Source organism: Lathyrus oleraceus, chromosome 4 (assembly GCF_024323335.1).
Source record: "Lathyrus oleraceus cultivar Zhongwan6 chromosome 4, CAAS_Psat_ZW6_1.0, whole genome shotgun sequence".
NCBI lineage: Eukaryota > Viridiplantae > Streptophyta > Magnoliopsida > Fabales > Fabaceae > Lathyrus > Lathyrus oleraceus.
The window spans coordinates 423,115,774-423,143,730 of record NC_066582.1 but is presented as its reverse complement, the minus strand read 5'-3'; the positions used below and the strand labels follow the sequence as shown (position 1 = coordinate 423,143,730).

Sequence of the window (27,957 nt, the reverse complement as noted above, 5' to 3'; positions counted from 1 at the left end):
TGAGAGTTGAGAGAATTTCTCATAAGAATCACATTGAAAACTATTTTATTTAAACAGCTTATTGATCACTGACCACACGAGCATGGCCTAGAAACATCAAAAGAACAAACAGGTTCAGGAGGACTTAACAAAAGTGCAACAAAATATGTGAATAAACAATTCAACCGAACTATAGAACTGGAGTAATCAGAGGCTTATTTGAAAAGAAGGCTTTCAAATTTTCTTCCACAACTTTGCTGATACCATTGAAAGACTCTGAAGTTAAGACAGCTGCATGTGGTGACAGAACAACATTATCCAAAGAAAAGAGCTCTTTAGGAACATGAGGTTCATTCTCAAACACATCCAAACCAGCACCTCCAATCTCACCGTCAATCAAACACCTTAACAATTCGTTTTCATCAATGAGACCACCTCTTCCAACATTCACTATGATTCCTCCTTTTCCCAATGCCAACATGACTTGTTTGTTCACAATGTGTCTTGTTTCGTCATTTAGTGCACAACAGAGAATAAGTACATTGGTGTTAGTTGCAAGCTCTAAGACACTTGAATAGAAAGGGTGTGAAATTGATGATTTTTTGTTTCTAGAGTTGTATGATATCTTGCAGCTGAATGCTTCAAGCCTCTTTGCTACTTCTGAGCCAATTTTTCCCATACCAACAATTCCAATCTTTTTTCCTGTTAACTGAAACACCGTGACATGTTTATTATTAAAATTCTTTAAATACTGACAGCTAGCATGAATGCAAAATAAAAATAATTTAACCAAAAGAATAGAATCATTTTTTTAAACATTTGTTTCTCTATTCTAATATTTGTTTGATTTTTTTTCTATATTTATTTAACCTCGAACATCAACGTGTATCAAACACTATGCACTTATTTCGTCGAAATCGCAATTTGTTATCCGCAATTATATCATACCAACGTGTATTTACACATTTATTTTGTAGATATGTTCGTGTTTCATAGGTGATTAAAAAACAATTTGTTACCCGCAACTTATATATAAAAAAAACACCATATTAGTTTGGTAAAAAGGTTCAGATTATTTAAAGATGAATGTTATGTCTGTTTCATAGGTGATAGTTGGATTCAAGATGAATGGTTAAATACAATGGACTTTGAATAAACAAAAGATATATAAGCAAAATGATTCATATATTTAGAGCCCCTTTGTTAAAAAAAAGTAGATTTTTTGTTTTTCTTTTTAAAACAAGATTGTACAAAATTGTTTTTCAAAATATTAATTTTTTTTGATATATTTGTTTTTTTAAAATTCAAAGACTAAATTAGACTCCCTATCACATAAACCTACGTTATTGAAGCATAAATTATAATTAAAATCACAATTTTTTTTAAAAATTGTATTTTAAAAATTATTTTTATGAAAAATGATTTAAAATAGCTTTAAAATTAAATAATTTTGATATGAATTTTTTTTCCAATAAAATGATAAAATATCTAAACTAATACTTTAATAATAATTATTCAAATCAAATTTTCCTTTGAAGTCTTTATAAAAAGTTTATTTATAAATTTTATTTACAAAATTATATTATATTATAAAATCATTTTTAATAAAAGTCAAAACAAACGGATATCCTAGTCTATAAAACACGAACATCGGAGGTGTGTCACGACATTCGACACGCTTGGTACCTAACATTTGTATACTATTAATATGATAAGTGTCGAAAAAGTCAAATAAATATTCATAAATAGACAGTTTATTTTTTACATTGACACCCATTTGAAACTCATACAACATTTGTTAACTAATTTTGACAAATATTAAAAAAAAAAAAAATTCTTTGCTTCATCACTCCTTATACATTTTAAAGGCAAATCTCACTCATCTTAGAGCTTAAAAATATATTGAATCAATTTTATCAATGAGAAATTAAATCAATTTTATCACAATTAAACACAATAATTTTAATTAAAATATTTTTAACTCTTTTAATCTATATAACATCCACACCTCTAAATAAATATATGTGTCTGAATTTTTATCAAATGCCTACCGTGACACTTGTAATTACATTTAATTTATTTATTTTTGAAATTATTATCAGAATTGAATTGTTAGTCGTGTTTGAGGTATATGTGTAATAGATAGATAACTAATGTGACATTTGTAATTAGATTTAATTTATTTATTTTTAAAATTATTATCAAAATTGTATTGTTAGTTGTGTTTAAGGTATATGTGTAATAGATAGCTAAAATGAAATTCAAATATTATCTTGTATTCAGCAGAATCGGTGTTCTTGACATTATCGATATCTATATCGAAGTGTGTATCGTGTCCAAATGTACTTCATTAATAGAATAAACAATTTCCAAAAAGTTAAACAGAATTTTATAAACATGTCAACGAAGATTTTATGCACAATTTATACTATAATTAATCTGTTTCACGTGCTCCTAACATTTATCATTGACCTAAACCACATTTTATAAAAATTAAGTATTTCTTTAATAATTTAAATTTTAAAAATTAAAATAAGAAATTGCAGACCTTAGAACCAAGTGGAAAATCCCAAGAGGAAGGTTGTAACTGCGTTCTCAAGAAGCGATCGGCGGCGGAAATTTTCCTGCTGACGTCAATCAACAAACCAACAGCCATATCAGCGACGTCCTCGGAGAAAAGATTTCCGATACCGGCAACCTGGATTTCCCGACGGCGACACTCAGAGAGATCAACGTGATCAGTTCCAGCGGTAGGGGTGAAGATGAGACGGAGGGAGGGGAGAAGTTGGAGGAGGTCGGCGGTGACCGGGTAGACATTGCTACAGACAATTGCGGCGATGGAGGAGGCGTGGTGAGGATCGGCGGCTATGAATTGGTGGAGAGAGGGAAGGCCACCGGGGTTTAAGATGTGAAAGTTGTGTGAAGGATTGGGTGGGAGAACGAAGGAGAATTTGGGTGGAACGTGAAGGAATACTTTTGGGAGGTTGTTGTTGTTTTGAGATTCTTCATTGCTGCTATTGCTATTGTTTTGTTCCGTCATTGGAGTTGGGTAAATAACTATAACTTTATTGAAAATGAATTCCTTAGGAGTAAATTAGTGTCATTCAAGATAAGATATATAGTTTTTTTTTTAAAATAACCAATTTTTTCAAAAAAAAATACGAACCATGTTTTCAAAAAAAAATATCAAAATAATCAACTTTGGTGAGGAAGCGTCGGGGGAGTTGGTGCACCCCCAAAAAAAGTAAGAAGAGGCATCAGATGCATTGGCGCACATGCGTTGGGCCTCATGAAGAGGCGCTAATGTGTGTGGCGCCTGCATGGCCCTCCAAGAGGAGGCCCAAGAGGCAATGGTAGGGGTGTTTGCGGTGCGGTTTGGGCGGTTTTTGCGATAAAAATCACCCGAACCGCAAGAGAAAAAAGCATGCGGTTTGGTTTGGTTCGGTTGACTTTTAGAAATAAAACCAAACCAAACCAAACCAAATCAATGCGGTTTGGGTTGGTTCGGTTGGTTCGGTTTTTTATAATATTTTTATTGAGCCATATATACTCCTATAAATAACGACATAACTTTGTGTTTAGTCATTCATAAATTACTAAATAACATCAAAATTCATCATATTTAGACAAAAACGTTTCATTCAATATAAAAAAAACCAGATTAGAAAAAAGTGGAATAAAAGACAAATATAAATAGTAGCATAAAATAATATCAAAGACATTATAATAAAACATAAAAAAAACATATGAGATGAGAGATTAGAGAAGATGAAAAAAATAACATAAGAGATGCGAGATTGAGAAGAAAAGTGCAATAAAAACGTAATTGGAAGAGAAAATAGTAACATAAAAGATAAAAAAGAAAGAACATAATAGAGGACTTATTATAGTAGAATAGGCGAGACCTACATGGAAAATAAGATGAGAAGAATGTGTGATACTACTATGAGAAATTTAAGAAGGTTGAAATTGAAACCCTAAGTGTGATTAAGAGAAAATCGTTTGTAATTGTAAGGTTAAGGCATACTAGGTTTGAGGTTTGGGTTGGATGTGGGATAAGTGAACTTTGGGTTGTAACATAATGCGGTTTGGTTTGGTTTAGTTCGGTTTGAAAAATACAAACCGCAAACCAAACCAAACCGTGCGGTTTTGTTAAAAAATGACCTAAACGAATCCGAACCAAATGCGGTTTTTTGCGGTTTCGGTTTGGTTTGGTTTGGTTTGCGGTTTTCTATTGGGTTGGTTTGGTTTTGAACACCCCTAGGCAATGGCGCCTGTGTGTGTTTGTGTGCAAGGCGCCAATTTTTGTGGCGCCTGTGTGTGTGTCATGTGGGTGCCAATTCAACTGGCGCCTACGTGTTTTGTCTAATTCATCTTCCGTCTCTATAAATATCATCCCCCTTGCATACAATTATTTTCACTCAAATTCATTTCCTAGTCTAGTTCAACCATCAATTTTAATTTTCTTTGTTTCAACAATGTCTGCATACATTCAGAAACGAAATGTTGATGTAATATTTTCTGCCGTTGCGGCTCCGATACAGGTTCGACTTTGGAACACAGATACGTTTGAACGTCTTAATCGGACGTTATATAGTTGGTTAGAGGGAGAAATTGGAGAGGGTGAACGGATTAGAAGAATACAATGACTTGTGTCCACGTTCAACCAAAACGGAGAAGTGCGCGAATGAGTGGATATTAAGACCGACCAAGACGCTCGTAGGATGATGCAGTACATGTTCAAAATTGTTTTGATGGTTGTAATCGCATAATTTTTGTATTCTAGTTGTTTTAATTGTTTGTGTTATTTTTTATGAACAACTGTCTTTTCGTCACAGATGTCTACTATGAAGTAAAATTAATTTTCCATATATTACAACAGAGGTACTTTGAAATAAATTTAAGTTTCCATATATAGCAACAGAGGTACATCTGAATTTATCTGGTTGTGCTCGTTCCAACACTAGGACAGTTATTACGGTTGTGACCTGGTTGACGACATGAACTACATAGTCTAACCATTTTGTTCGCCGTATCCATTTCGGTTTGAATCCGGGTGCTGTTAGGGCGACCCTTTTTCTTCCTTCGCATAACTTCGTTGTGCCAGACGATGTCCCCTTGATATTCTGGCCAATAATCCTCTTTTGTCAATACTGAAAAACTAATTTTATAAACATTTGAAAGGCTGACGACTTTGTAAACTTCAGATAGCAAGTAGGATGGATCCCTTCGAACCTTTGAGCATGCCGCAATGACATGGGAGCAGGGGGTACGAAAGGCTTGAAACCTTCCGCAGTCGCACCAACCTCTATCTAATTCGACTCTATAATGTCCCATTGGCATGCCCTCATTGTGATCCATGGACTCGACAACACTAAACCAACCTTTAGTTCGGTCAAATACCGTAACCACGTGTGTGTTTGCTTTGGCAGCTTCATGTCTGATGAATTTCATTGAAGCATCACTGAACAACTGTCCAGATTGCAACACGGAACTCCATTTTGAGCGTCTGGTTTCAAACAACGCCCCTAGCCTGAAATATGTAGCTTGCACCAAAGCGGTTATTGGTAGGTTACGAATTCCTTTGAAGACAGAGTTCATTGATTCCACAAGATTTGTTGTCATGTGGCCCCAACGTTGTCCGCTGTCGTATGCCCTAGTACACTTCTCCAACGGAATACTATCGATCCACCAAACCTCATCTTCATTCGACAATCTTATTTCCTCGCGGTAGTGTTTGAAAGAAGATTCTGTTAATGCGTAACCTGCATTGACAACCTTCTTACGCAACGTCTTATCTTTGATTTCCCGCATGAAATTCTGAGCAATATGTCTAATACAAAACACATGCGTCGAATGAGGATTTTGCCAGCCATTGTCAATGTTATTATATGCACTGATGATTGAGGGGTGTCTATCAGAGATCAAACACAAGTTAGGCTGAGGTGCAACGTGCAATCGGAGATTTCTTAGGAAAAAAACTCCATCCCTCAGCAGTCTCCCCTTCAACTAGGGCAAAGGCGATTGGAAAAATATTGCTGATCCCATCTTGTGCCACTGCCATCAGTAACGTTCCTTCGTATTTTCCATACAACCATGTACCATCAATTTGTATAATTGGTTTACAGAAAGAAAAACCTATGATACACGGTTGATACGCCCAAAATAGACGGTGAAATATTCTATTTCCAACAGCACACGTACCATCTGGTGTATATGCGGGCAATGTTTCCATCTTGAAAATTGTCCCGGAAGCATAGTGTTTTAGAGCCAACAGGTATTTTGGAAGTTGTTTGTAAGATTCCTCCCAATTGCCAAACACTTTTTCAACAACTTTTGTTCTAGCTATCCATGCCTTCCTAATTTACGATGATCTTGCATTGGGTTTGTCAGCATGCATGTGTGATCTGGACCCATTGATCCAATCTCCCAAGACTCGCTCTTTTTCCGGTACGAAGCTGACAACTTAAAAAGGAAGTGCTCATACGAACAATAAGCTTTATACCTCGATGCGTCAGTTCTGTCAACTCTGAAATCTGCTGATAGTTGCCATTAGAATTTTTTAATGGCTTTTACACATTCCTCTTTTGTGCGAAATGTGTCTCCTTGTTTCAGAGATCCTTGCATTTGCATGTAAGGATTGTACCATACATCTGCCGAAGGTTCATCTGAACCCAAATTTAACCTTGTCATGTGTTGGGGTGGGCAATATACATGACTTACTTGTATTGGCTCCTCTTCCTCTTCAGCATTCACCATCAAATCAACCATGATCTCAGGTTCCTCTTCTTCATCGTCTGGATCATTCACCTCAGCTTGTTCGTCATCGGTCTCACAAAACACTTGTGACTGGTCAATGTACTGAGACTCCTGTTGTTTATGTGGTAATATATACAACTCTATATTATTGAAACCAGATTGTTCGTGACTGCCAAACATATGTTGAACATCATCATCATCTCGAATCTTCTTCTGATAAAATTTTACCTAGTTTTCTGCAAAACAAACTGGATTTTTATAGATGATCTGACCCACATTATTGCACTGCAATTTATTTTCTATTCTTTGTTTCAGATGTGAAAAATTTGATCGTCGATTTATTGTAAACCGAGTCACCTCTGTGTCTCGAAAACAAAAACCGAACAACTGATGATCAAATATTTCACCTTCGACATGTGCACTGATCATATAATGTTGTGTGGAAGACATTGTGTTGAATGGAATTGAAACTGAATGCATTGCTAAGTTGTTCAACTGCACAACATAAATAGTTGGTTAATGCATTGATAACTTGGTAATTGTCTGTACAGACTTGACCATGCATGCAGTTGAAGGAATCCAGCACGCAGAGAAAAGATTGAAAAGAATACACAAGCGCTAGGGAATCAAAGAATCTCTGAGGTATGTGCCCTAAGATTCCAACCTAGGCGCCCATTTCCTAGGCGCCATAAAGTAACTGAGGCGCCAAAGGCTTGGGCGCCCCTTCACAAAACAAGACAAAGGCGCCACTAGGAAGGGCGCCCCTTCCAATTGCGCTACACTAAGGCGCCAAGAGGAAGGGCGCCTCTTCCTTGCATGTGAGAAATCACATGTAGGCGCCAAACTCAAGGGCTCCTCTTCCCTTGCATGTGATTTCTTCACATGCGCCAAGAAGATTCCTCACATGCTCTTCCATGCTGAATTTTGTCATTCTTGTCTCCTCTTGCCTTTTCATGCAACCAATCACACTCTTTTTAGGTTTCCAAACCTACTCACTCATTCATCTATAAATAATCTCTCATATCAACAATATCAAATCATATTCATTAATACTCAAGTATTTTCTTCTACCACATTTCTTTCATCTACCAAACTCAAGCTTTGTAAATTCGAATCATGTCTTTGTTAACTATGGGCGACGAACACAGAGGCACAATCGAGAATATCTCGGCATTTGTATGTTATCTCTCTCTTTTAGTTACTATTTCTGGATTACTTCTAATACATATCTTCTTTGTGTTATACCTTTGTAATCTCTCCCTTTTTAGTTTCTATTTCTGGATTACATCTAATACATATCTTCTTTGTGTTATACCTTTGTAATCTCTCTCTTTTTAGTTTCTATTTTAGGATTACTTCTTATAGATGTGTGTTTGTTGAGTATGTATTTCTTCTTCTAATTGTATTTTCTAATTTTTTTGTTATTAGGATCCGAAGCGGTTTAGATGCCGTGTACATGAATATGTACCCCACGATCCTTTAATAGAACCATATATTAGAGGTCGTGGATTTGGAAATCTACTAAACATTATTTCGTACTCGGTGGACTACAAGTTCATTCTGGCTTTGTAGGTGTTTAATTGGCTGCATTGTATGGTAAAACACTAGCTGGATTCTAATGTCTTGACTGATGTCATGACATGATGTGGAGGTGTTTGTGTGACTGCATTATAGGTTAGAATACCTATCTGTACTCTGATGTCTTGACTGATGTCATGACACACTTGAGTAGTTTACTGCAGGATTAGCTAATACAGGATGTATTGAATGTCAAATTGGATGTTGTGACATTCATCCCTGTCAGCAGATACTGAGGAATAGAACAGGTGGTGTTCTGTTAGAACTCAGTATTTATTGTCAGTCTGGTTACCAAGGAAATACCAGACCTGGCATAACGCCTACTTCTGAATGTCAACCTGGATGTTATGACATTCATCATTGACAGCATATACTGAACAATAGACAGAGTGGTGTTTTGCTACCCTTCAGTATGTTTATCAGTCTGTTCTTCAAGAGGATAACAGAACTGACTTAAGGCTAAATGTGTAAATGTCAAATTGGATGCTTTGACATTTATTAATGTAAGCTGTTACTATAGAATGGACAGATTGGTCCTGTACAGTTCAGCAAATTTGTACAGTCTGTTTTCAGGAAAAACAGACTTAGCATATGGACCTTGATGTCAAGCTGAATGTTGTGACATTCATTCCTGACAGCATATGCTAAATTGTAGGTTGTTTAGTTTTTCTGTTTCAGCTTTTTCTCAGGCTATTCTTCAGGGATTCAACAGCTGAGAGAAAATCCAGGAAATCAACAACCAAGCTACATTTAATGAACCTAACAAATAGCCTATTTGTTAGTAACCTAGATATGGAATTTAGGGGAACTCGCGTGTCCTTAAATTCAGGAGAATACAAGTACAAGGCCCAAGTACTGCAATATAAAAGGAAGTCATTCCTTCATTCAGAACTGGGGATTTTGAGGCGTGAAGATTTAGTGTGTCCATCATACTTCACTGCTGTATTTTTGTGAGTCTTGTATTAGACATATCTTGTAAGCCAAGCTATTATCACGTAGATGATTGCATTGGTATAGGGTGTTCATTGATTTGTAAGTGTTGTGTCACTCTAAGCTTTTAAGCGTGAGTGCTGTGTATCTTGATTAAAGCTGTTAAGCACAATCAAGAGTTGTTTGAAGTGTGACTTCAAAATTGTCTTTAATATTGTTTAAAGGTAGTAATCACTGAGGTGATTGAGGGGGAGTGAGTAGGAACTCTGATCTTAGTGTAAGATTGAAATTGCATTGGGTAGGGATTAAGTGAAGAGTTGTAAACGGGGGAGTTTAGCTTTGAATTAATACTACTAATAGTGGATTTCCTCCCTGGCTTGGTAGCCCCCAGACGTAGGTCATGTTGGACTGAACTGGGTAAACAATCACTTGTATTATTTATTGCACTTACTTTTAAGTTCTGCATAATTCTTGTCTGTGCAGAATTGGATGTCATAACAACCCGTGTGACATCGAAAGTCTGATAACTAGAATTTCAGGCTTTGTTGGAGAGATGGAGACCCGAGACCCACACATTTCACCTTCCGATTGGTGAGTGTACCGTCACACTTGAGGACGTGTACATGTTGTTGGGTCTTCGTATAGATGGAAATGCAGTGAATGGGCAAGTTAACCAAGACAACAATATATGCAATGAATTACTGGGTGCCCCTTTGTTAGATGACGAAACTGAGGGAGACACATCCGGTCAAGCAAGGGGGCAAGGTATAAATTTAAAATATCTTAAATAATATTATGCCAGTATAGTATTGTCCGACGATTCAACCGAGTATGAGAAAATAATAAAAGCTCGGTGTTATATTATGATTTTATTTGGTAACTTTTTGTTTCCAGAAAGTACAGGTAATTCTGTGAATATAATGTATTTACCTTTATTACGCAACATCAATAAGGTAAACACTTATAGTTGGGGTTCAACTGTGTTGGCCCATCTATATAGTGCAATGTGTAGAACTGCAAAAAAGAATACCTGTACTTTTTTTTCATGTGCTTATTTGCTTCAAGCTTGGGGGTGGTCTAGGATGCCGTCGCTCGCCCCGATAAATGAGCGCCCATTCGTGTTCCCCTTTGCAACCAAGTAAGTCTAGCACTTTACCATTCACCATTTAGTTAATTATGTTTATTATTTAAATTAACAGTAAATAATATTTTTCACTTCTTTTTATTATCTTAGGTGGTTAGTAAGGGGAATGAACTACAATAGGTGTCTGAAACACGCTATTGTAGTCTATCGAAATCTATTGGACCACATTGGACATGATGATGTAATACTCCTACCAAACTATATTTTAATTTAAAAATACTTCTCAAATTATTTTCCGTCTAACGATTTGGTATTTTTTTCCAGTTTGTTTGGTGGTCATATCTGGGTCTGAATCATGATGCGAACCATGACGATGATGCAGTTTGGACAACGAAGACACCGATTATCCGATTCACTACAGTTGAAATACACCAAAGTGACCGGGTCAAACTGTAGTTCGGAATGCTACAACATATTCCAGAATCTCCCACGTGTTTGGGGAATTGGCATAAAAAAAGGGTCGATGCACAGTGGGATTATTCTGACTGGAGAGACTTTGCAAAAGACATGTGTCGTCAATGGAGGAATCGACGACAACACATCTTGAACGAACTAGTCATCCAAGGTGCAAGGCTGACTCAACAATATATGGCATGGTTTAGGTCTATAACAACTCAACAATTTGTATCTGAGCCGCGATATTTGATGGATCCGCGCCAACTTGCTTCGTCATCGTATGCCCCACATCAATTAACCACCCAACACCAATGTGAACCCACCCAAACTTAATAACCTACCACACAACATCAACCGACCACATACACAAAACAACCACACACCCAACATCGCAACCCGTTCATGCCAACCACCCAACAACGAACCATCCAACGTCGCAGTCCATTCATACCACCCACCCAAACACAAAACCAAGAACCAAACCCCGCAACCACAACCATCTATAGCCCAGGTGATTCGTATGGGTCACGTCATCGTAGCCCCCCACCAATTAACACCCAACAACTGTTTAACTATAGTATGTCCCAAGAACCATTGCTTCATTTTCAAAACGACTCAATGGCCCAATTTGGGCAACTATACCGTCCCCAATTCACCCAACCCCAACGCCCTAACTACGATGACATGGGCACCAAACTCCATTACGGAAGCGTCGTTGGCCAGAGCCCCTCCGGATATTCGGAGCAAATGATGACACATCTGTCAAATACCGCCGGAACTTCTGCCGGATCTTTCAACCAGCCATCGCTCGATCAGGTTAGCACCCAAAGACCACAAACACCTCAAGAAAATCGTGGGAGACCTCGGAGACAACCTAACGCACCGGGATGTGGAACCGGGGGACGTTATAATCGGGCGGGTCATTAGGTTTTTGGTCTTTCCAATGTAACCAATTATTACATATTTAATGAATTTATTTTATTTTCATATTTATTTCTTATGTATTAAATAATAAATATTAAATATTAAAAACAAAAAATATTTTTAAAAAATAAATAACTAAAAAAAAATTTAAAAAAATAAAAATAAAAAAAATACTAGGAGGGGGTGTATGTGCCAGATGTGGTGGCGCATACACCCACCACACAAAGGCCACATAGGCGCCAGATGCATGGGCGCCTCCTCTTGGAGGGCCATGCAGGCGCCACAAGCATTGGCGCCTCTTCATGAGGCCCAATACATGTGCGCCAATGCATCTGACGCCTCCTCTTAAAGGTGTTTGGATGCGCCAATCCCCCGGTGCATCCTCTCCCAAAGTTGGTTATTTTGGTTTTTTTTTTTAAAACATGGTTATTTTCGTTTTTTTTTTTTAAAAAGTTGGCTATTTAAAAAAAAATTCAAATATATACATAAAGAAAATAAACTGCACTAAAATTATATTCTATTAAAGAATATCGATAATAAATATAATAACATTTTACACTTTATTTTAATATTTATTTAAAAATAATTTAATAAAATTATAATAAACTAAGTTAAACTAATTCAAATCAAAATTAAAATAATATAATATAATAATTAAAATAATTAAAAATATATAAATTAAATAAAATAAAATTCTAAAAATAAATAATATAATATATTTCATTAAACAAAAAAAAATTAAATTGAATTACGACAAATAAATTTTAGTTGATAACAACAAACAATATTGATTTGAACGATAATTAATATTGAGTTGAATATCGTGACTATGTTTCACCGAGACGGCGTGATGATGATGAAGTCTGGTTGAAAGAAAAATTAGAATAAAGTGACAAAGTTTAAAAATTTGTATGGTTGTAAAAAAATATGATTTTTTTTTTGTGATTGAGAATGTATGTTAAGTTTTAATATTGACACATTAAAATTTATAAAAAAAAATAATTAAAAAGTGGCCAATTTGATAAATTTTTTTGAAACAGATGATTTTACAAAACTGGCTCCGATTCTTTGGTTCGAAATATTTTGGACGGTTCAATCTTATTTTTCCGATTTTGATCCCTTAGCGGTTTTAAAAGGTTGATCCAACCAGATTTATCTTCGGTTCCCGATCCAACCGGTTGAGTCGGTCGATTAGCTCGGGTTTTTAAAACATTGACTTAGACCATTGATAAAGAAAACTATATTTTAGATAGTTAGAATAATTAATTAAATAATTAATGTATCTAATTTGTATACGGTCTAAATACATTCTAGATAAAAAGAAAACTTTCTATTATAATAAGAATCAAGCATATTAAATAATACACGAATTGAAAAGAGTGCGATTTCATTTATCATTTTTTTTTCTTTATGTAATTGTGTTTTGGGTCGTTTGCAGGGTTTGTATAAAAAAAAGTCCAAGAGCAAGCTTTGAGTTGAAAGGGAGTACATAATAGGTATACCTTCGTTATAATCAAAAATATATAATTTTGCCCTCCAACACATCAATCATTGTTTGACTCAATCTGATGGTTGTTTGTACAACACGTTGTATCATGTGCAAGGGGTTTCAAACGTTTTTGGTATATAAGGGTAAAACACATCATGTTAGGTATTCAAATCCATTCTCACAAACACATTGATTTGGGCGTTATAGTGTTAACTTTGCAGGTCCATCATGTTTCATCGCATCAGAAGTACTGCTCCACCCCCAACAAGACACAATTTCACCATCTCATCATTCATTTCTAGTTCCTAACTGAACATTATGAATCAATTTCTGATCTCTCTAATATCCATAAAAAATCATTGTTTCTCCACCAAAGATACAGATCACTAATCTTCTTTCTTGAACTTTCAATATCTTCCTCGTATAGATCTGTCATTAGATTTATCAAGCATGATGGCATCAAAAGTCATTCGATTTTTCGTTTAGTGACAAGTTGTTGATGCAGCTGGTGAAGTTGCAAAAGCTCAGCCTCTTCCTCCTCATCCTCTAACGGAAGATGATCTAGTTATAGTGAAATTTCCATCTAACCATAAGCAACAAGCTTATGCTCTTCCAAGAGTTTACCAAGGAGCGTTTCAATCTTTCTCGTTCTTCAAATCCACACAACAACCTCACCGGGTCTAACCTTCACACCAACCTCTTCCAATACCTATTATAGTTGGACAGGAAATGCATCCAAGCCTTCAACTATTGGAAATGAATCTTTGAGTATAGGGAGCCACTAACTTTCTAAATAGCGGATACAACTTTATACACCAGCATAACTCACAATCTCTGGTTGAAATCATACTCATGATTGAATAGAACCTTCAATACGCTCAACTAAGGGACACTATTTTACAGGAGGCAGCCTCCCCGAGATATCAGTGTGTCATAGCTACGGGTGGCAAACGGGCATGCTTGTCCCATTTAGGCTTGCACCAGAAAAGCCCGCAAAAAAATGGGTTGGGACGGGGCTGACATAGTTGAAGATGCGGGCCTAAAACCTTAGTTTGCCCCACACTAAAATGCGGGCGAGGCGGAGTTGGCCCGTGTACATTGCACTTTTTAAACCTACAAATGTATAAAATTATGTTAATACTCATGCCCACAAAAACAACGAGGCAAACGCATTAGATGGTGAGGGTCTGAACCATTGGCCCGCCCCACACTAAAGTGCGGGCAAAACGGGCATGTCCAACGGGCCCATTTTGCCACCCCTCCCACACCAGATTCGATTCCACTGGGCACAACTATGCCACTAGGAAAAGTCATGAGGTCACCAGCTCGAGAGCGGCACCAAGGACATAGAAGTCTCCACTCAATTGTGAATGAAGGACCGATAGTCATACTCCTCTTGAGGGAGCCTATAATTTAAGTGATTTGTTGAATAGGTGTTTACTGGTATTTTTTGTAAACAATCACGAGTTTTATTTCACTTAAAAGATTAAACTCGAAAATACCTCAAGGAAAATTTGTGAAGAAAAGTGCAACGAAAAATGTTTGTGATTAGATCTTAAATGTTTGAAATGTTGACAAAATGAACATAAATTATAATTCAGACAATTTAAAATTTCTTTGGAAGAATAAAATAGAAAAAAAGCATAATAAATGTCATAAAAGTAAATATTTTAGTTGAAAATACTTCAAGAATTTAAAGAAAGGACGCAAACATACAATTTCTCACAAATTGTTTTTCTCTATGACTTGGATACTTTAGTTCTATAGAGAATATATGAAATTTGCGACCCCTATTCACAAAAATGAAATTAACTTATATACTAATACAATGTTAACTGTCGACAACAGTTATTTCCATAGGATATGACATGTATCCCCTTACGTGGATTTTAAATCCTAATTTTCTTTCACGCGTCTTTAAGACATTCTTTCATAAAAAATAGGTATTTGACGCGTTCACGCGATTGCTAGGGGCTCAGGATATTCTTAACTCCAAAGATTAGGTGTTTGGAAGGAAAATTCTCTCAATTAAAATCTGTAGGCTAACAAATGCCCCCCAAAAATTCCACTTTCAATCATGTACAAAAGATAGAAGAAAGGTGGTGTTTTAGTAACTGGTCAACATTATTCAAACTAGCCTACACACGTCAAAGTAATTAGATATTTTTAGTCATCATGACCACTTTTCATCAAATCGTCACGTCAAAGATGTGCGTGTAGATTGTCATCATCACTCTGATTTTCCAAGACCATCATGGGCTACAAAATTAAATCATATTAAAATAAACCAATTAATTTAATTATTTCCCAATAAATTAAATGTCAATTGTCCATTTCGAGAAACCACTTATCCAACTCTTTAGAGGAAAACTGAAAAGCTTTCTCCATATGACTATACAAGAAAAAATCTATAATTTGGTTCTCTCAGGTACTAATCCCTTACTCTATTGTTGGTATTATTCATGTTTTCATGGGTCATCTATCCAGGTTAAACAAGAAACCTCAGAACTTGGAGAGTTACTTTTTTTGTCTTTCATCATGCAAACCCTTTGTGTTTGTGGACAAAATTTTTGATTTCAGTTTCATGAGAAACCGTGTATTTCGTTCTGCCCCCTCAATCAACAATGCCTCTTACTTTAACAGGCTGGATAGGTTTCAACAAAAGAAAGAAACTAGAAAGAACATGGTATATTTGATCTGATACAACTCTCCCGAGTTGGCCCTAAGTATAACCCTCATATGTTAGTCGCTTATATTTTCCACTAGGAAACGTTGACCAAGACATTTTATCTACCATGTGGGGTGGTTATTGTAACGCCTGAAACTCCTTTCAGGATGACTGATTGACCACACAAACTAACAAGAGCCTTTTCAGCATGCTTTGTCCTCACTCACACGCTTTCTAGTAAAATTCCTATAAGGTTACCCATTCAAATAATACTTCAAGTCAAGCATGATTAACTATGAAGTTCTTATTTGTTAGGCTACTAAAAAAAGATGCATTTTGTTGGTATAGGTAGTACCAATCAAGCCTTATAATCCTTCCTTCAACCATGCAGTCTCATACTTGCACAACCTAAGGACCCTCTCATTTTGATGTGAATTCGGGAAACCACCCCCCGCTCTCTTCAGCCTCGGGTGTTACAGCCATTCCCCATCCTCTTCGGCCTCGGGTGTTATTTTGTTACCCATATGTTATTCAATCTAGCAGCAATTGTTGGCCTTCAACCAACTAGGGAAACCTTTGACCCCACTATGAAAACCAAAAATAAGCCCATCTTCACCTTCTCACATGCTAGTTGTAGTGATTTCATCAAAGATCATCATGCATTTACTAACAACATTGATGCTTAGGAACACATAACCTTCGTGACCCTCTATCTTTCCCACTTTGTCTTTTTCTCCAGTTCCCTTCAAGTAGCTAAGTAGTTTATCCCCCTGGCAACCCATCTTCATGACAAGAGAAATATATGCCTAAGCAAACTTATTTTGGGTAACTTGTACAAATCCTTGGGAACTGCCTCTCATGACCTCAAGGAAAGGGAGGATCCCGAGGAAAATTATCTGGTCTCTGGCCCCATTTGGCTTTTGCAGTTGTTGCTTAACGCCACCTTCCAACCTTTTCTCAATGCTAATATTTCATTTGGTCTAGAGAGGGGAGTTGAAGGCCTACGAATTACCATGATCACACCATTACATCTTCGAAAAGTAATTATACATTTTACACCAATACAAAACATTTATCTCGACTATGGCACCCTTTGTTAGTCCAAGCTACGAACCATATTGGCTCAGGATAACCTTCCCAACCTCTTCTCCTGAAGACCAAAGAGAAGACCATGACACTTGGATGGAAGTTTTTAAACCTTCCATCTTGTCGACCAGAATATCTTCTGCCAAAACAGGTTTTGAGGTGACTACTTATTGTCCAAATTTATCCATGCAGTTTGGCTTCAACTAATGTTTGCCTATGTCCTTTTTTTGCCAAAGAAGAGTCAGTCTTTTTGGCTACTGCTGTGCTATATGAAAAATGGTATAAATAGTGCTTAAACTTTTATACCAAAAAGTTTTACACTTGAATCCTTTTGAATTTTCACCTTCTTTCCATTGCACCCAAGATTTTGAAGACCGGTGGTTTGTCTACTACTGTGGCGTGACAAACCTTTTAGTTATGGTTTAATGTCTATAATATGCCCTTTTGTTTCTACAAAACCAAATGAATAAAAGTAGAGGTACGCACATCAAAGAAATTCAAGATTTCCAGTGTTATTTTGAAACTGTATATAACTCTTATGAACTTAGTTGAACCATCTATGATAGAGTTGTTACTTTAAAACATAAATTTACTTTAAAATTCCAAATTTGAAAATTTCTCCCTATGTAGAAGATACGTATAATTTTGCTTTAAAAATTTATTTTTCTAAACTTCCATCATTGCCTACCTGTGAATTTGGCACTTTTCGACCACCAATTAGAGACTGGCTTATTTGTGGCTCTTTATTAGATTTAAGTAATGAACTAAATTTTTTTGTCATGGTCTAGTTTCGACTAAGCATCACTTGGACAAGTATATAGGTCTTCTTCATGTTGATGTCAAACATTTTCAATTCTTATCCCCCATCTCAGTAGGTGAAATGCAAGACTCTTAGGAAATTTTGAACTTTCCTTTATGTTACTCTTTTACTCACTTGTGTTGAACTATTTTAGCCATACCCATTAATCTAAAGGAATCAAAGAAACAAAATTAGACAACCAACGATGAAGACCAACCGAAGGAAATAATACAAGTAAACTTCTATACCTTTGTCTATTAAGAGTATATGCCTTTTTGCATAACTTCATCTTCTTTGCTTTATCTTCTAGGGTCGAAAGAGAGAAAGTGCTTCCACTACTGCCTCACCCCTACAAAGAAAGCTAATATGAACACGGGGAATGAAGTTCCTTAGTCTGCACAAAGGACTCAAGAAGGGAGGAAATAAATGGAATCCATTGTTGAGAGAGACGAAAGCTTGATTTTGACTCAGCTCATCCCTACCAAATATCAAACCAACGTGGATATTATATTTGAAGCAGAGAAGAAGGGAAAAGTCTTTGCTAAGACTTTTGAACATCACTATCTTAAAAAGAAAAATAAAGCAAAGAAACATAACTCGTGGAGATTAGCCGACGGGGAATATGGAAAGTGGCGTTGTCTGATCGAGTAAAGGGTGGTTGTAGTGGTTCATATGAAGGAGAAAGTGTCAAATCAGAGAAGAATGAAAAGTGTTGAGTTATAAAGTGTATAGTGGAACCCAAATGTGGTGTGTGTTGGTTGAAGTGGCGTGGAGGTTAACAGAAGTTGTTATGAGAAGAGGTTGAGGTGCAAAGTGTCTGATGAAGTAGAGGTGAGAGGTAGACAAAATTTGCAGGCGGGGTGTGTACGAAGGTCGATGATGGTGGCGTATTGGAGAAGATGAGAGAGGTGAGGTCGGTTTGTGGAAGCAGTCGTTATGTCAGTGAGAAAAAAGATTAAAATAGGGAGAGTGAGGTTTGTCGTCGGTGGAACAATGAGAGGGAGAGGAGGAGGTTTGTGGTTACAGTGGAGGAAAATTGAGAAGAAAATGGTGGTCTCAACGAAGAAGAAGAACGCCTTATTCTTTTCTTTCTTTCTGTTTCCACTCATTCCTTTTTTCTCTTTATTTATTTATTTTGAAATGAGGTTGAGAGACTGAGGACGACTGAGTCCCTTTTCCATTGATCACAAGTTAAAATTTGTACTATAAATTTAGGGTTGTCAATTTTATTCAAATGCTAACATTTCCCTTAAGCCTAAATTATGTGATAAATTGGATCTAAATGGATCACAAATATTCTTAACAACAACAAATAAAATCAAACTAATTAATTAATTTATTCTTATTTATTTTTATTAGTTATTTTAATGAAAAATGAAATAAAAAGGAATTAAATTGAGTCAAAAGCAGACGCGTGTGTAGCGGTAAATTCATAACCATCAAACTATGGATAAGCTAGACGTCAATAAAACCAGAGTCGCCACCGTGCTTTTATTGTTTCCAAGGGAAAAGGGAAAAGTACGAACAAAACCCAAAAATAAGAAGTTTTCAAATCAAAACTAATAAAATTCCAGAGATTACAGGTAAGGGGGTTGGTTACACAGAGGGAAGGTGTTAGCATCCAAAGTGTCCTAGGTACTCCTATGGAGACCTTTCTTGTGTGCATATGTGTTTTTGTACAAAATGATGTTTGCAATAAAATGGAGTGGAGAGATGAGAAAAGAATTCATTAATTATTTTTGTGTTTGACAAGACCTTCGGACTTGTGCCTACGTACCAACATAAAAATAAGGGATCAAAACCTCAGAGTTCGTGGTAACAATTTCAAAGTGAGTGGATTGCTTTTTAATAAAAAAATTAGATTTGAAAAAGGCACAAAAGGCCCAAAAAATGGTATGAATGAGTGTTAGTTCTTTTTGGCTTTTGAAAATTTTAAGTCAAGTATAGTTAAGTTCATTTACAAGTTTATTTAAGAAAAGAAGTTTGAAAATACAATGGCATAAGGCCAAAGTTTCTAGTTTGTAATATGGTCAAAGCTTAGAAAACAAACACAAGCAAAGAAGATTTTTTTTAAAAAGGGGGAGAGATTTTGAAATCAAAGAAATAGGGAGGAGATGAAGAGACTAATCCTAAGCAAAAATTTAAAAGTTGAGAGTTGAAAAGATCTGACCAATGGGTTGCAATCCAATAGACAAGAATGTCATATAGAAACCCAAAATTCCCTTGGACTTTAGAATAAAGCAATATCAATACACAAGTAGCAAGATGAAGAGCAAGGCATCAAATAAAGATAGCCACATCCAAGCTTAACAACTCCATGATCTTCTTCAAAATTCCATGTATCAGATGACTTCAAAGATGACATTAGACACAAGTTCAAAATAATAGCTTCAATATGAACATGTTACAGACGAACTCAAATGGATCTTCAATATTATATCAGATGAATGTTCACTTCACAAGCGCTTGGTTTCATGAAAGTTGGCATTGGCCAAGTCCTTTGCATAGGGAGTGTTGCCTAAATTCTAAGTCCAATAGTCTCAGATCAAACCAACAATCCACACAAAATATTTTTAGGGTTTTTGTTCTTATTATGCACATTAAAGTCAAAAGACCAAACAAACAAACAAGTATACACAAACACATTATATCACAAAATATGGCCCAAGTGGGCAAAGGGAAAATAACATTAAAGTAAACAAATTGAATGGTATGAATAATGGAAAATGAAGTAAAAGCTTAAAAATTGAAGTGCATAAAAGTAAATGACTTGAAATTAAATGTTAGTTGTTAGTTGATTAGAAGTTAGTATTGCTTTTGCTTTGTTTTATTTAAGTCATTTTTTAGAGAACACTCAACCCACTTATCACAAGCATGAATCCTTGAACCAATACATCTCCCAAAAGAAGGAAAAAAAGGCCAAGTTTCCACACAATACCATGAAAGAGAGGAGACTTACAATCTCACTAACTAGAATGCTATGCCTTTTTGTGTCAAAAATTTAGCGCTATGTTAAGCAATCGTAATTGGACTTATGTAAAAGTCACAACTATTTGAGGTCGGGCAATAGAATTTTGGTGATAATGCATGTTAGAGACATAATACAATGGACTATGCTCATGAAACATACCACACACAAAAAGAATATGCAAAGAGGTTGACCTAATCTCATCCATACTCATGTTGATTTTACAATCAACTAGTCTTAGGATATAGAGATATCATAGGTCCATGACATGGATGAATAAAGAAGGAGAATGAGATGAAGAGGGAGGGGGAATGGATTCAACACAAATTGGTCAAATGAGGATTTTTACCAAATTAAGATCATTAATTCATTTTGGGAGATGGAATATACATTCCATCAATCCCCTAAATCCAATGATCTTGACTCAACAAAGTCAAATCAACCTTGACCAAGGCCCAAAAACACAAGTCAAACTCAACAAGTCAATTAAAATGGCTCTACACAATTAATTTGGCATTTAAACAATTTAAAATAATAAAAATATGTGTTAAATTAAATAATGGTTGGTCAATTTCTTAAAACCTTATCAAAACACCAAAGAAATGGCCATGAGATTTATCATAGGTCAAACAAGGTCAAAAGACCTTAGAGAAAAAATTTCATAATTTTTGGAAACTTAAAAGTATTTTTAAACAATTAAAAATATTCACAAAATCAATTAAATCATGACAAATATTAATAATGATCCAAAAAATAATTTTAATTCAGAAAATGAAAGAGGATTTTATTTAAATTTTTTTGGTGAAACTCTCATATTTTTTGGATCAATATTAAAATTAATATGAATTAATGAAAATAAAGGAAATAAAATGAAATTCAAATATTCAGAAAAAACGTGGACCACTTGATCTCCCTCATTAATTGAGGTGGCATATCAAGTGGATCCAAACGCGCGTTCCACCATATACACGAGTCAACGCGCCACAATAATGGTATTTAAAACTAACGCTCGTGATTAAAACATAATGGAATGATCATGTGGTTCTGGACAGTCCAGTTGATCATTGGTGCAAAACACCGGTCACCTCCTCAGGCGACCTTGACCGAAGGACATGATTTTAAAGTAAAAATGGCACTGATCACGAATCTGACCTCAATTCATCCTAACTCCAAGTATATTGAGAGATACATGGAGTTGAAATTTGAGGTACATGAATTGAGTTGCTTCGATTTGACCTCAAAGCAACTCAATCTTCTTGCCTGCATTGGTAGGACTTCAGACAACCAAGGATCCAAGAGAATTGATGAGAATTGAGAGAGAATCGAAGAGAAGGAAATTTTTGGAAAATACCTTCAATGCTGTGTCGAACTCGATTGCTTTTGCTTTGATTCTTGCTTGATCTCACTCAGGAAGCTTGCAGAAGTGGTTTAGAATTAAACAAAAGCTTTGGATCCCTATAGTTTTGAATCTCCAAACAGTGAGATTCAAACTCAATTTTCAAATAAAATTCTCATGTTTCTCCTTTCAAATGTGAGGGTTTGAGGTATTGGAGCAAAGCTGACGCGCAAGGGTCCTCAATTCCGATGCTAGAGGCCTCTATTTATAACTGTAACTTGTGATATTTGCACCTTCAAGTTCAATTTCCAAATTTGGCAATGGATGATGAATGCTTGCATGGGCGTGTACAGGCCCATGAAGTCACTCAATTAGGTCCAAAATCAAGTGTAAATGAGTCTGAATGTGAATTGGAATACAAGGAAAATGTGTACAACTGTTTGAAGTTTGATCTTTGCCAAATGATGATGCCATGTTCAAGCCATATGCAGACCCCTCAAACCTTGTCCAAAATGGATGAAATTGGACTCTTTGGAAAGGTTAGATCAAGATGAACAACTCTTATGTTGAACACTTTTCCATTTGAGGCTTGTATCATGACGAATTTTGAAGTGGAAGTTTGAAATTTTTAATATATCAAAAAAAATTCTAAGTGTCAAGCAATATGTTCACTTATTCCACCTTGACTAACTTTTTATGTGAGCTTCAAATGAGAAAAGTGTCTTCATCAAAGTTGTAGCTCTTTCAAAATAATTCAGAATGTTTACCACTTTGACCTAATTTGGATTTGATATGAATGAGTTATACATTTTTGATGTTGGGGAAAATCACTTGTTCAATGGTCTTGGTCCAAAATGACCTATAATGTATCCTTATATCACATGCTCATAAAAGTTGAATTAGATATTCCCCCAAACATAAAATTTGAAGTAGACACCTTGAATTTGATTGTTAAACTTGGAAAGCTTTCATCTCATAAAAAATGAGCAAGTTATGGCCTTGGGAAGTTGACCTCCAAATTAGGGTTTAGACAAAATGACCTATAATCTTTCACCATAAAAAGTGACTTTCCAAGCAAAAATAGCTCTAGACCTTAACATGAAAGTTGTTTAGAATGTAATTTAGAGTAACTTTTCTCTTGGAATAATTTTCATATGATAAAAATTGTAGGAGATAGGATCTAGGGGGACCCTAGTTTCGATCAGATGAATTCCTCTAGTCAACTACCATCAACCAACTTGCTAACTTCCAATTCTCTTGACTTTTGAGACTCATGGGAGATCATATATGCATAAGATGATGAAATTTGAAGTACCCCTTGAAATATTTGATCAATTGTTGAAGAAGCTTGGTGAAGAAGTTACACAAGATACCCAGATGAACAAGGGTTTCCACTGCAAACCAATTCCAAACTCTTGAAAAATTCTTGATCATAATACCATATAAAGATCATAGGGACTCATATATGATGCCTAGAGCCATTGTAGATCATTTCTTGATTGAGCTCATTGCATTGAGGGTCTTAAACCCTAGATATGAACTTGATGAATCAAAGGTGATCATGTGCCCTATCTACAAAAGAGTTAGACAAATGCAAAGACATATTTTTGGTATTTTGGTTAGTAAATGATAAAATATAAAGTATGATAAAATCACATAGTGCTTGGTGATCTCTCCCAAGACAAACCCAATGGATGAGGGGTAAGGAGGGTGCCAAGTTGTGAGCACCCAATAAATGAGCACACCATATTAACTAAGCGAATGTAGTTCAATAAAACAGATAGTTGCAAGCCCAAAAACCTGAAAAATGTTGTTCACTGGTTTTACACTTGGTTAAGAAATTGATTCAACCAATCTGTCTTTAAAATCGAAATTTTATTCTGAGCGCAACAAAACAGGTTACCTGAAAGTTTAAAAATGTCTGAACAAAATAGGTGTGTGACAATCATAAAAACCAAAACCAATAATATTATAACTTACATAACACATAAAATCAATATCAGTAACCTAGAAACAAAAAATGTGTGTGTGACGTGTTTGTGTTACCCCAACATCTTAAGAGTTACTCTTGCTTAATTTACACTACTGATCCAAAACAAACAAAATAAAATCTAAAGCACATTATTAGGCGAGCTTTCATAACTTCGGTTTCTTTAATATTGATCTTTACATTTGACTATCTTTTCTCCTCTACGCCGAAACTTCTTTAGCTTTGCTTTCGATAACTTCAATCTTTAATGATGCTCATGATTAGTTCATCAAAACCAGAATAAGTAATATTATAACTTGTACAAATACATAGAACCAATATAGTAACCCAAAAACAAAAAATGCAATGCATCAAAATCATATAATCAAGCAAAAGTGTACTAATTTGTTTTGAAATGTGAAAACAAGAGATGATTCGAACAATATTTGACCTAAAATAGTTTAAAGCAAAATGATTGGATTTAGAGATTTAGGGATTGAGAAAACTCAAATATTAAATCCCGGGGAAGAAGAAGAAGAAGGGTTTCATTTGTTAAAGGTGTATTTCCACTCTAAAAATTGGAGACCTCAAAAACATGAACATGCTTTGTGAGACATTTTTATCCTTTCAAGAATTTCTGAGAAGGTTAAAGGGTGGGAGTAACATATCGTTAATCAAAGCACGCATGCATTAGAGCTGATTGAGAACTTGAACTTCACAAAAGTGAGGCTGAAATCTACAATTTTAACTCAAAACACCACCATACCATCCCTCAAGCTATAACATTTATTCAAAGCATCATATATATAACATAAACTAAATAAATTGAGAAAAGGGAAAAACATGAGCCTAAGATGCTCAGAGTTGAGAGAATTTCTCATAAGAATCACATTGAAAACTATTTTATTTATACAGCTTATTGATCACTGACCACACGGGCATGGCCTAGAAACATCAAAAGAACAAACAGGTTCAGGAGGATTCAACAAAAGTGCAACAGAATATGTGAATAAACAATTCAATCGAACTATATAACTGGAGTAATCAGAGGCTTATTTGAAAAGAAGGCTTTCAAATTTTCTTCCACAACTTTGCTGATACCATTGAAAGACTCTGAAGTTAACACAGCTGCATGTGGTGAAAGAACAACATTATCCAAAGAAAATAACTCTTTAGGAACATGAGGTTCATTCTCAAACACATCCAAACCAGCACCTCCAATCTCACCTTCAATCAAACACCTTAACAATTCCTTTTCATCAATGAGACCACCTCTTCCAACATTCACTATGATTCCTCCTTTTCCCAATGCCAACATGACTTGTTTGTTCACAATGTGTCTTGTTTCGTCATTTAGTGCACAACAGAGAATAAGTACATTGGTGTTAGTTGCAAGCTCTAAGACACTTGAATAGAAAGGGTATGAAATTGATGATTTTTTGTTTCTAGAGTTGTATGATATCTTGCAGCTGAATGCTTCAAGCCTCGTTGCTACTTCTGAGCCAATTCTTCCCATACCAACAACTCCAATCTTTTTTCCTGTCAACTGAAACACCAGTGAAATCGCATGTTTATTATCAAAACTGTTTAAATAATGGAAACTCGCATGAATGGAAGTTATATATATATATATATATATATATATATATATATATATATATATATATATATATATATATATATATATATATATATATAAGAAAAATTGCAGACTTTAGAACCAAGTGGAAAATCCCAAGATGCATGCTGAAGCTTTCGTCTCAAGAAGCTATCCGCCACAGAAATTTTTCGACTGACATCAATCAACAACCCGACAGCCATATCAGCAACATCCTCTGAGAAAGTATTTCCGGCATCGGTGACGTGGATTCCCCGACGCTTACACTCAGCGAGATCAATGTGATTAATTCCGGCGGTTGAGGCGCAAACAAGGCGGAGGGAGGGGAGAAGGTCTAGAACTTCTGCATTGACGGGGAAGAGAGTGGTACAGAGAATGGCGTGGATGGAGGAAGCATGGTGAGGATTGGTGGCTATGAATTGGTGGAGAGGGGGAAGACAAGAAGGGTTTAGGATGTGGAAGTTGTGAGAAGGATTTGGTTGGAGGAATATGGAGAATTTGGGAGGACCGTGAATGAATATATTTGGGAGAATGTTTTGGGATTGTTGAATGCTACTGCTGGTGGTGCTGGTCTTGACGTTTTGATTTGCTGCCATTGGGTATTGTCACAGTCTAGTGAGGTTGGGTTGATGTGTGGCTGAGAGTTTTAATTGGAAACAAGGACGTAGAAGATAATGCGTCGTTGCGTCTGCTTTGGAAATACGTACCAAGATAAGCATTGTTGCGTCTCCTTTGAAAACAAGGACAAGGAACTAACGGCCACTCTAAAGGAAAATTCTAAATTATATATTTTTTTTTAAAGTGATAATTGGCAAGGAATATGTAACTCATATTTATTAATATTGCTAAGGTATTTGTGTTTAATATAATGATTTTAATTTCTTATATGATTTAATTTTAGGAATTAGGTTTTATGATTGATGTTTTAATCAGTAATTGGATTTCAAGTTTAAGGACTCCGATTTTCAATTTGTTAGTTGTCAATTACTTTGAATAAAATTTATTTCAATTTGCGAATTAGTTTTTATGATTGATGTTGTAATCAATAAATGAATTTCAAATTTAAGGACTCCGATTTTCAATTCTGAGTTGTTCATTACTTTGGATAAGATTTATTTCAATTTGAGAATTAGGTTTTATTATTGATGTCACTGCCTTTATTTGGATTTGTTAGTTACTCAATATGTTGGTTAAGATTTCATTTCAATTTGAGAATTAGGTTTTATGATTGACGTTGACTTATGTTGTGTTATATATTGGCCGATTTCAAATGGGCAACTCTAGTGATTTTGTTGGGGTTGATTTGAACAATGTTCATTACACTGATTCATCTGATGCTACATATAGTTGTGATTAAGATGTTGATGATGTTGTATTTAGTGGACATCAAACTTCAAATGATGACGATGATTATGATAATGACGATGAAGAGGAATCGGTTGGAGCAAAGTGCTCAAATAGCCAAGCAGTTGTAGGTGATAGATTTGTGAGTATTAATTCCATTACTTCAGATGAAATTCGTGCTATGGAGTTTAGAACTGTGAGTGAATATTATAACTTTTATTATAGTTATGGAAAATATAAAGGTTTTGCCATTAGGAAAGGCGATGTTAGGCGGAGAGGGCCCGAAGGTAGTGAAATAGTAGTAATGAGACAATATGTATACAACAACCATGGGTTAAGAGACAATAAGCACTTAGTTAGGGTAGATAGGAAAAGAGATCACCGATGTTTGACTCGTACAAGATGCGCACCTAGGCTCTATGTGCATTACAAAGACAAAAAGGGTAAATATGTAGTGTCAATGTTTGAAGAGACTCATAACCATGAATTAACCCCATCAAAAAAATTGCATTTATACCCATTCATCTTCAAATATCTGAAGCAGATAGAGCTCAAATTGATGGTCTTCAGTCACAAGGAATCATAACGTGTCATATAATGGGATACATGGTTGCTCAAAAGGGTGGATATAATGATGTTGGTTTTACAAAGAAATATTTGTACAATTATTCTGATAAAAAAAAGGGTGTTGCTATTAAAGATGGTGATGTTGGTGTTACTTTAAATTTCCTCAATGTGAAATCATTTGCGAATCTTATGATGTATGCAGAATATTGTGTCAATAGTGAAAGAAGATTGAAATCACTTTTTTGGGCAGACGATACTAGTAGATCATATTATTTCGGTTTTGACGATGTTGTTGTGTTTGGCACAACTTCAAAGATACAGTTATCTGTTGGTTAAATTTTCTGGGTAACCACCTGTCATACGGTGAACTGACTTTATGTGTTTTTGCTTTGGAAAGCAAATG

At 35.5% G+C, this 27,957-nt stretch overlaps 2 protein-coding genes across 4 annotated transcripts; one reads left to right on the top strand and one right to left on the bottom strand.

Moving 5' to 3' along the window:
* LOC127075821 (glyoxylate/hydroxypyruvate reductase HPR3) lies at positions 1 to 26,395 on the bottom strand. 3 transcript variants are annotated; one of them, XR_007786677.1, is made up of 3 exons: positions 25,739 to 26,395; positions 24,996 to 25,571; positions 1 to 112 (listed from the first exon to the last, which is right to left on the bottom strand). XR_007786677.1 is itself a non-coding variant. In XM_051017307.1 (3 exons), the coding sequence occupies exons 1-3, from the start codon at positions 26,237 to 26,239 to the stop codon at positions 170 to 172; spliced, it is 1,020 nt and encodes a 339-aa protein (XP_050873264.1). In that variant the 5' UTR covers positions 26,240 to 26,395; the 3' UTR covers positions 119 to 169. The 3 variants fall into 3 exon arrangements, 2 of the variants coding, with proteins under 2 accessions (XP_050873264.1, XP_050873265.1); XM_051017307.1 differs by lacking the exon at positions 1 to 112 and adding an exon at positions 119 to 357 and having other exon boundaries at positions 25,241 to 25,571; XM_051017308.1 differs by lacking the exons at positions 1 to 112; positions 24,996 to 25,571; positions 25,739 to 26,395 and adding exons at positions 119 to 688; positions 2,528 to 3,071.
* On the top strand, positions 26,318 to 27,890 carry LOC127137797 (protein FAR-RED IMPAIRED RESPONSE 1). The gene is made up of 4 exons (XM_051064218.1): positions 26,318 to 26,329; positions 26,545 to 26,615; positions 27,024 to 27,430; positions 27,532 to 27,890. The coding sequence occupies exons 1-4, from the start codon at positions 26,318 to 26,320 to the stop codon at positions 27,888 to 27,890; spliced, it is 849 nt and encodes a 282-aa protein (XP_050920175.1).
* Positions 27,891 to 27,957: the final 67 nt, after the last annotated feature.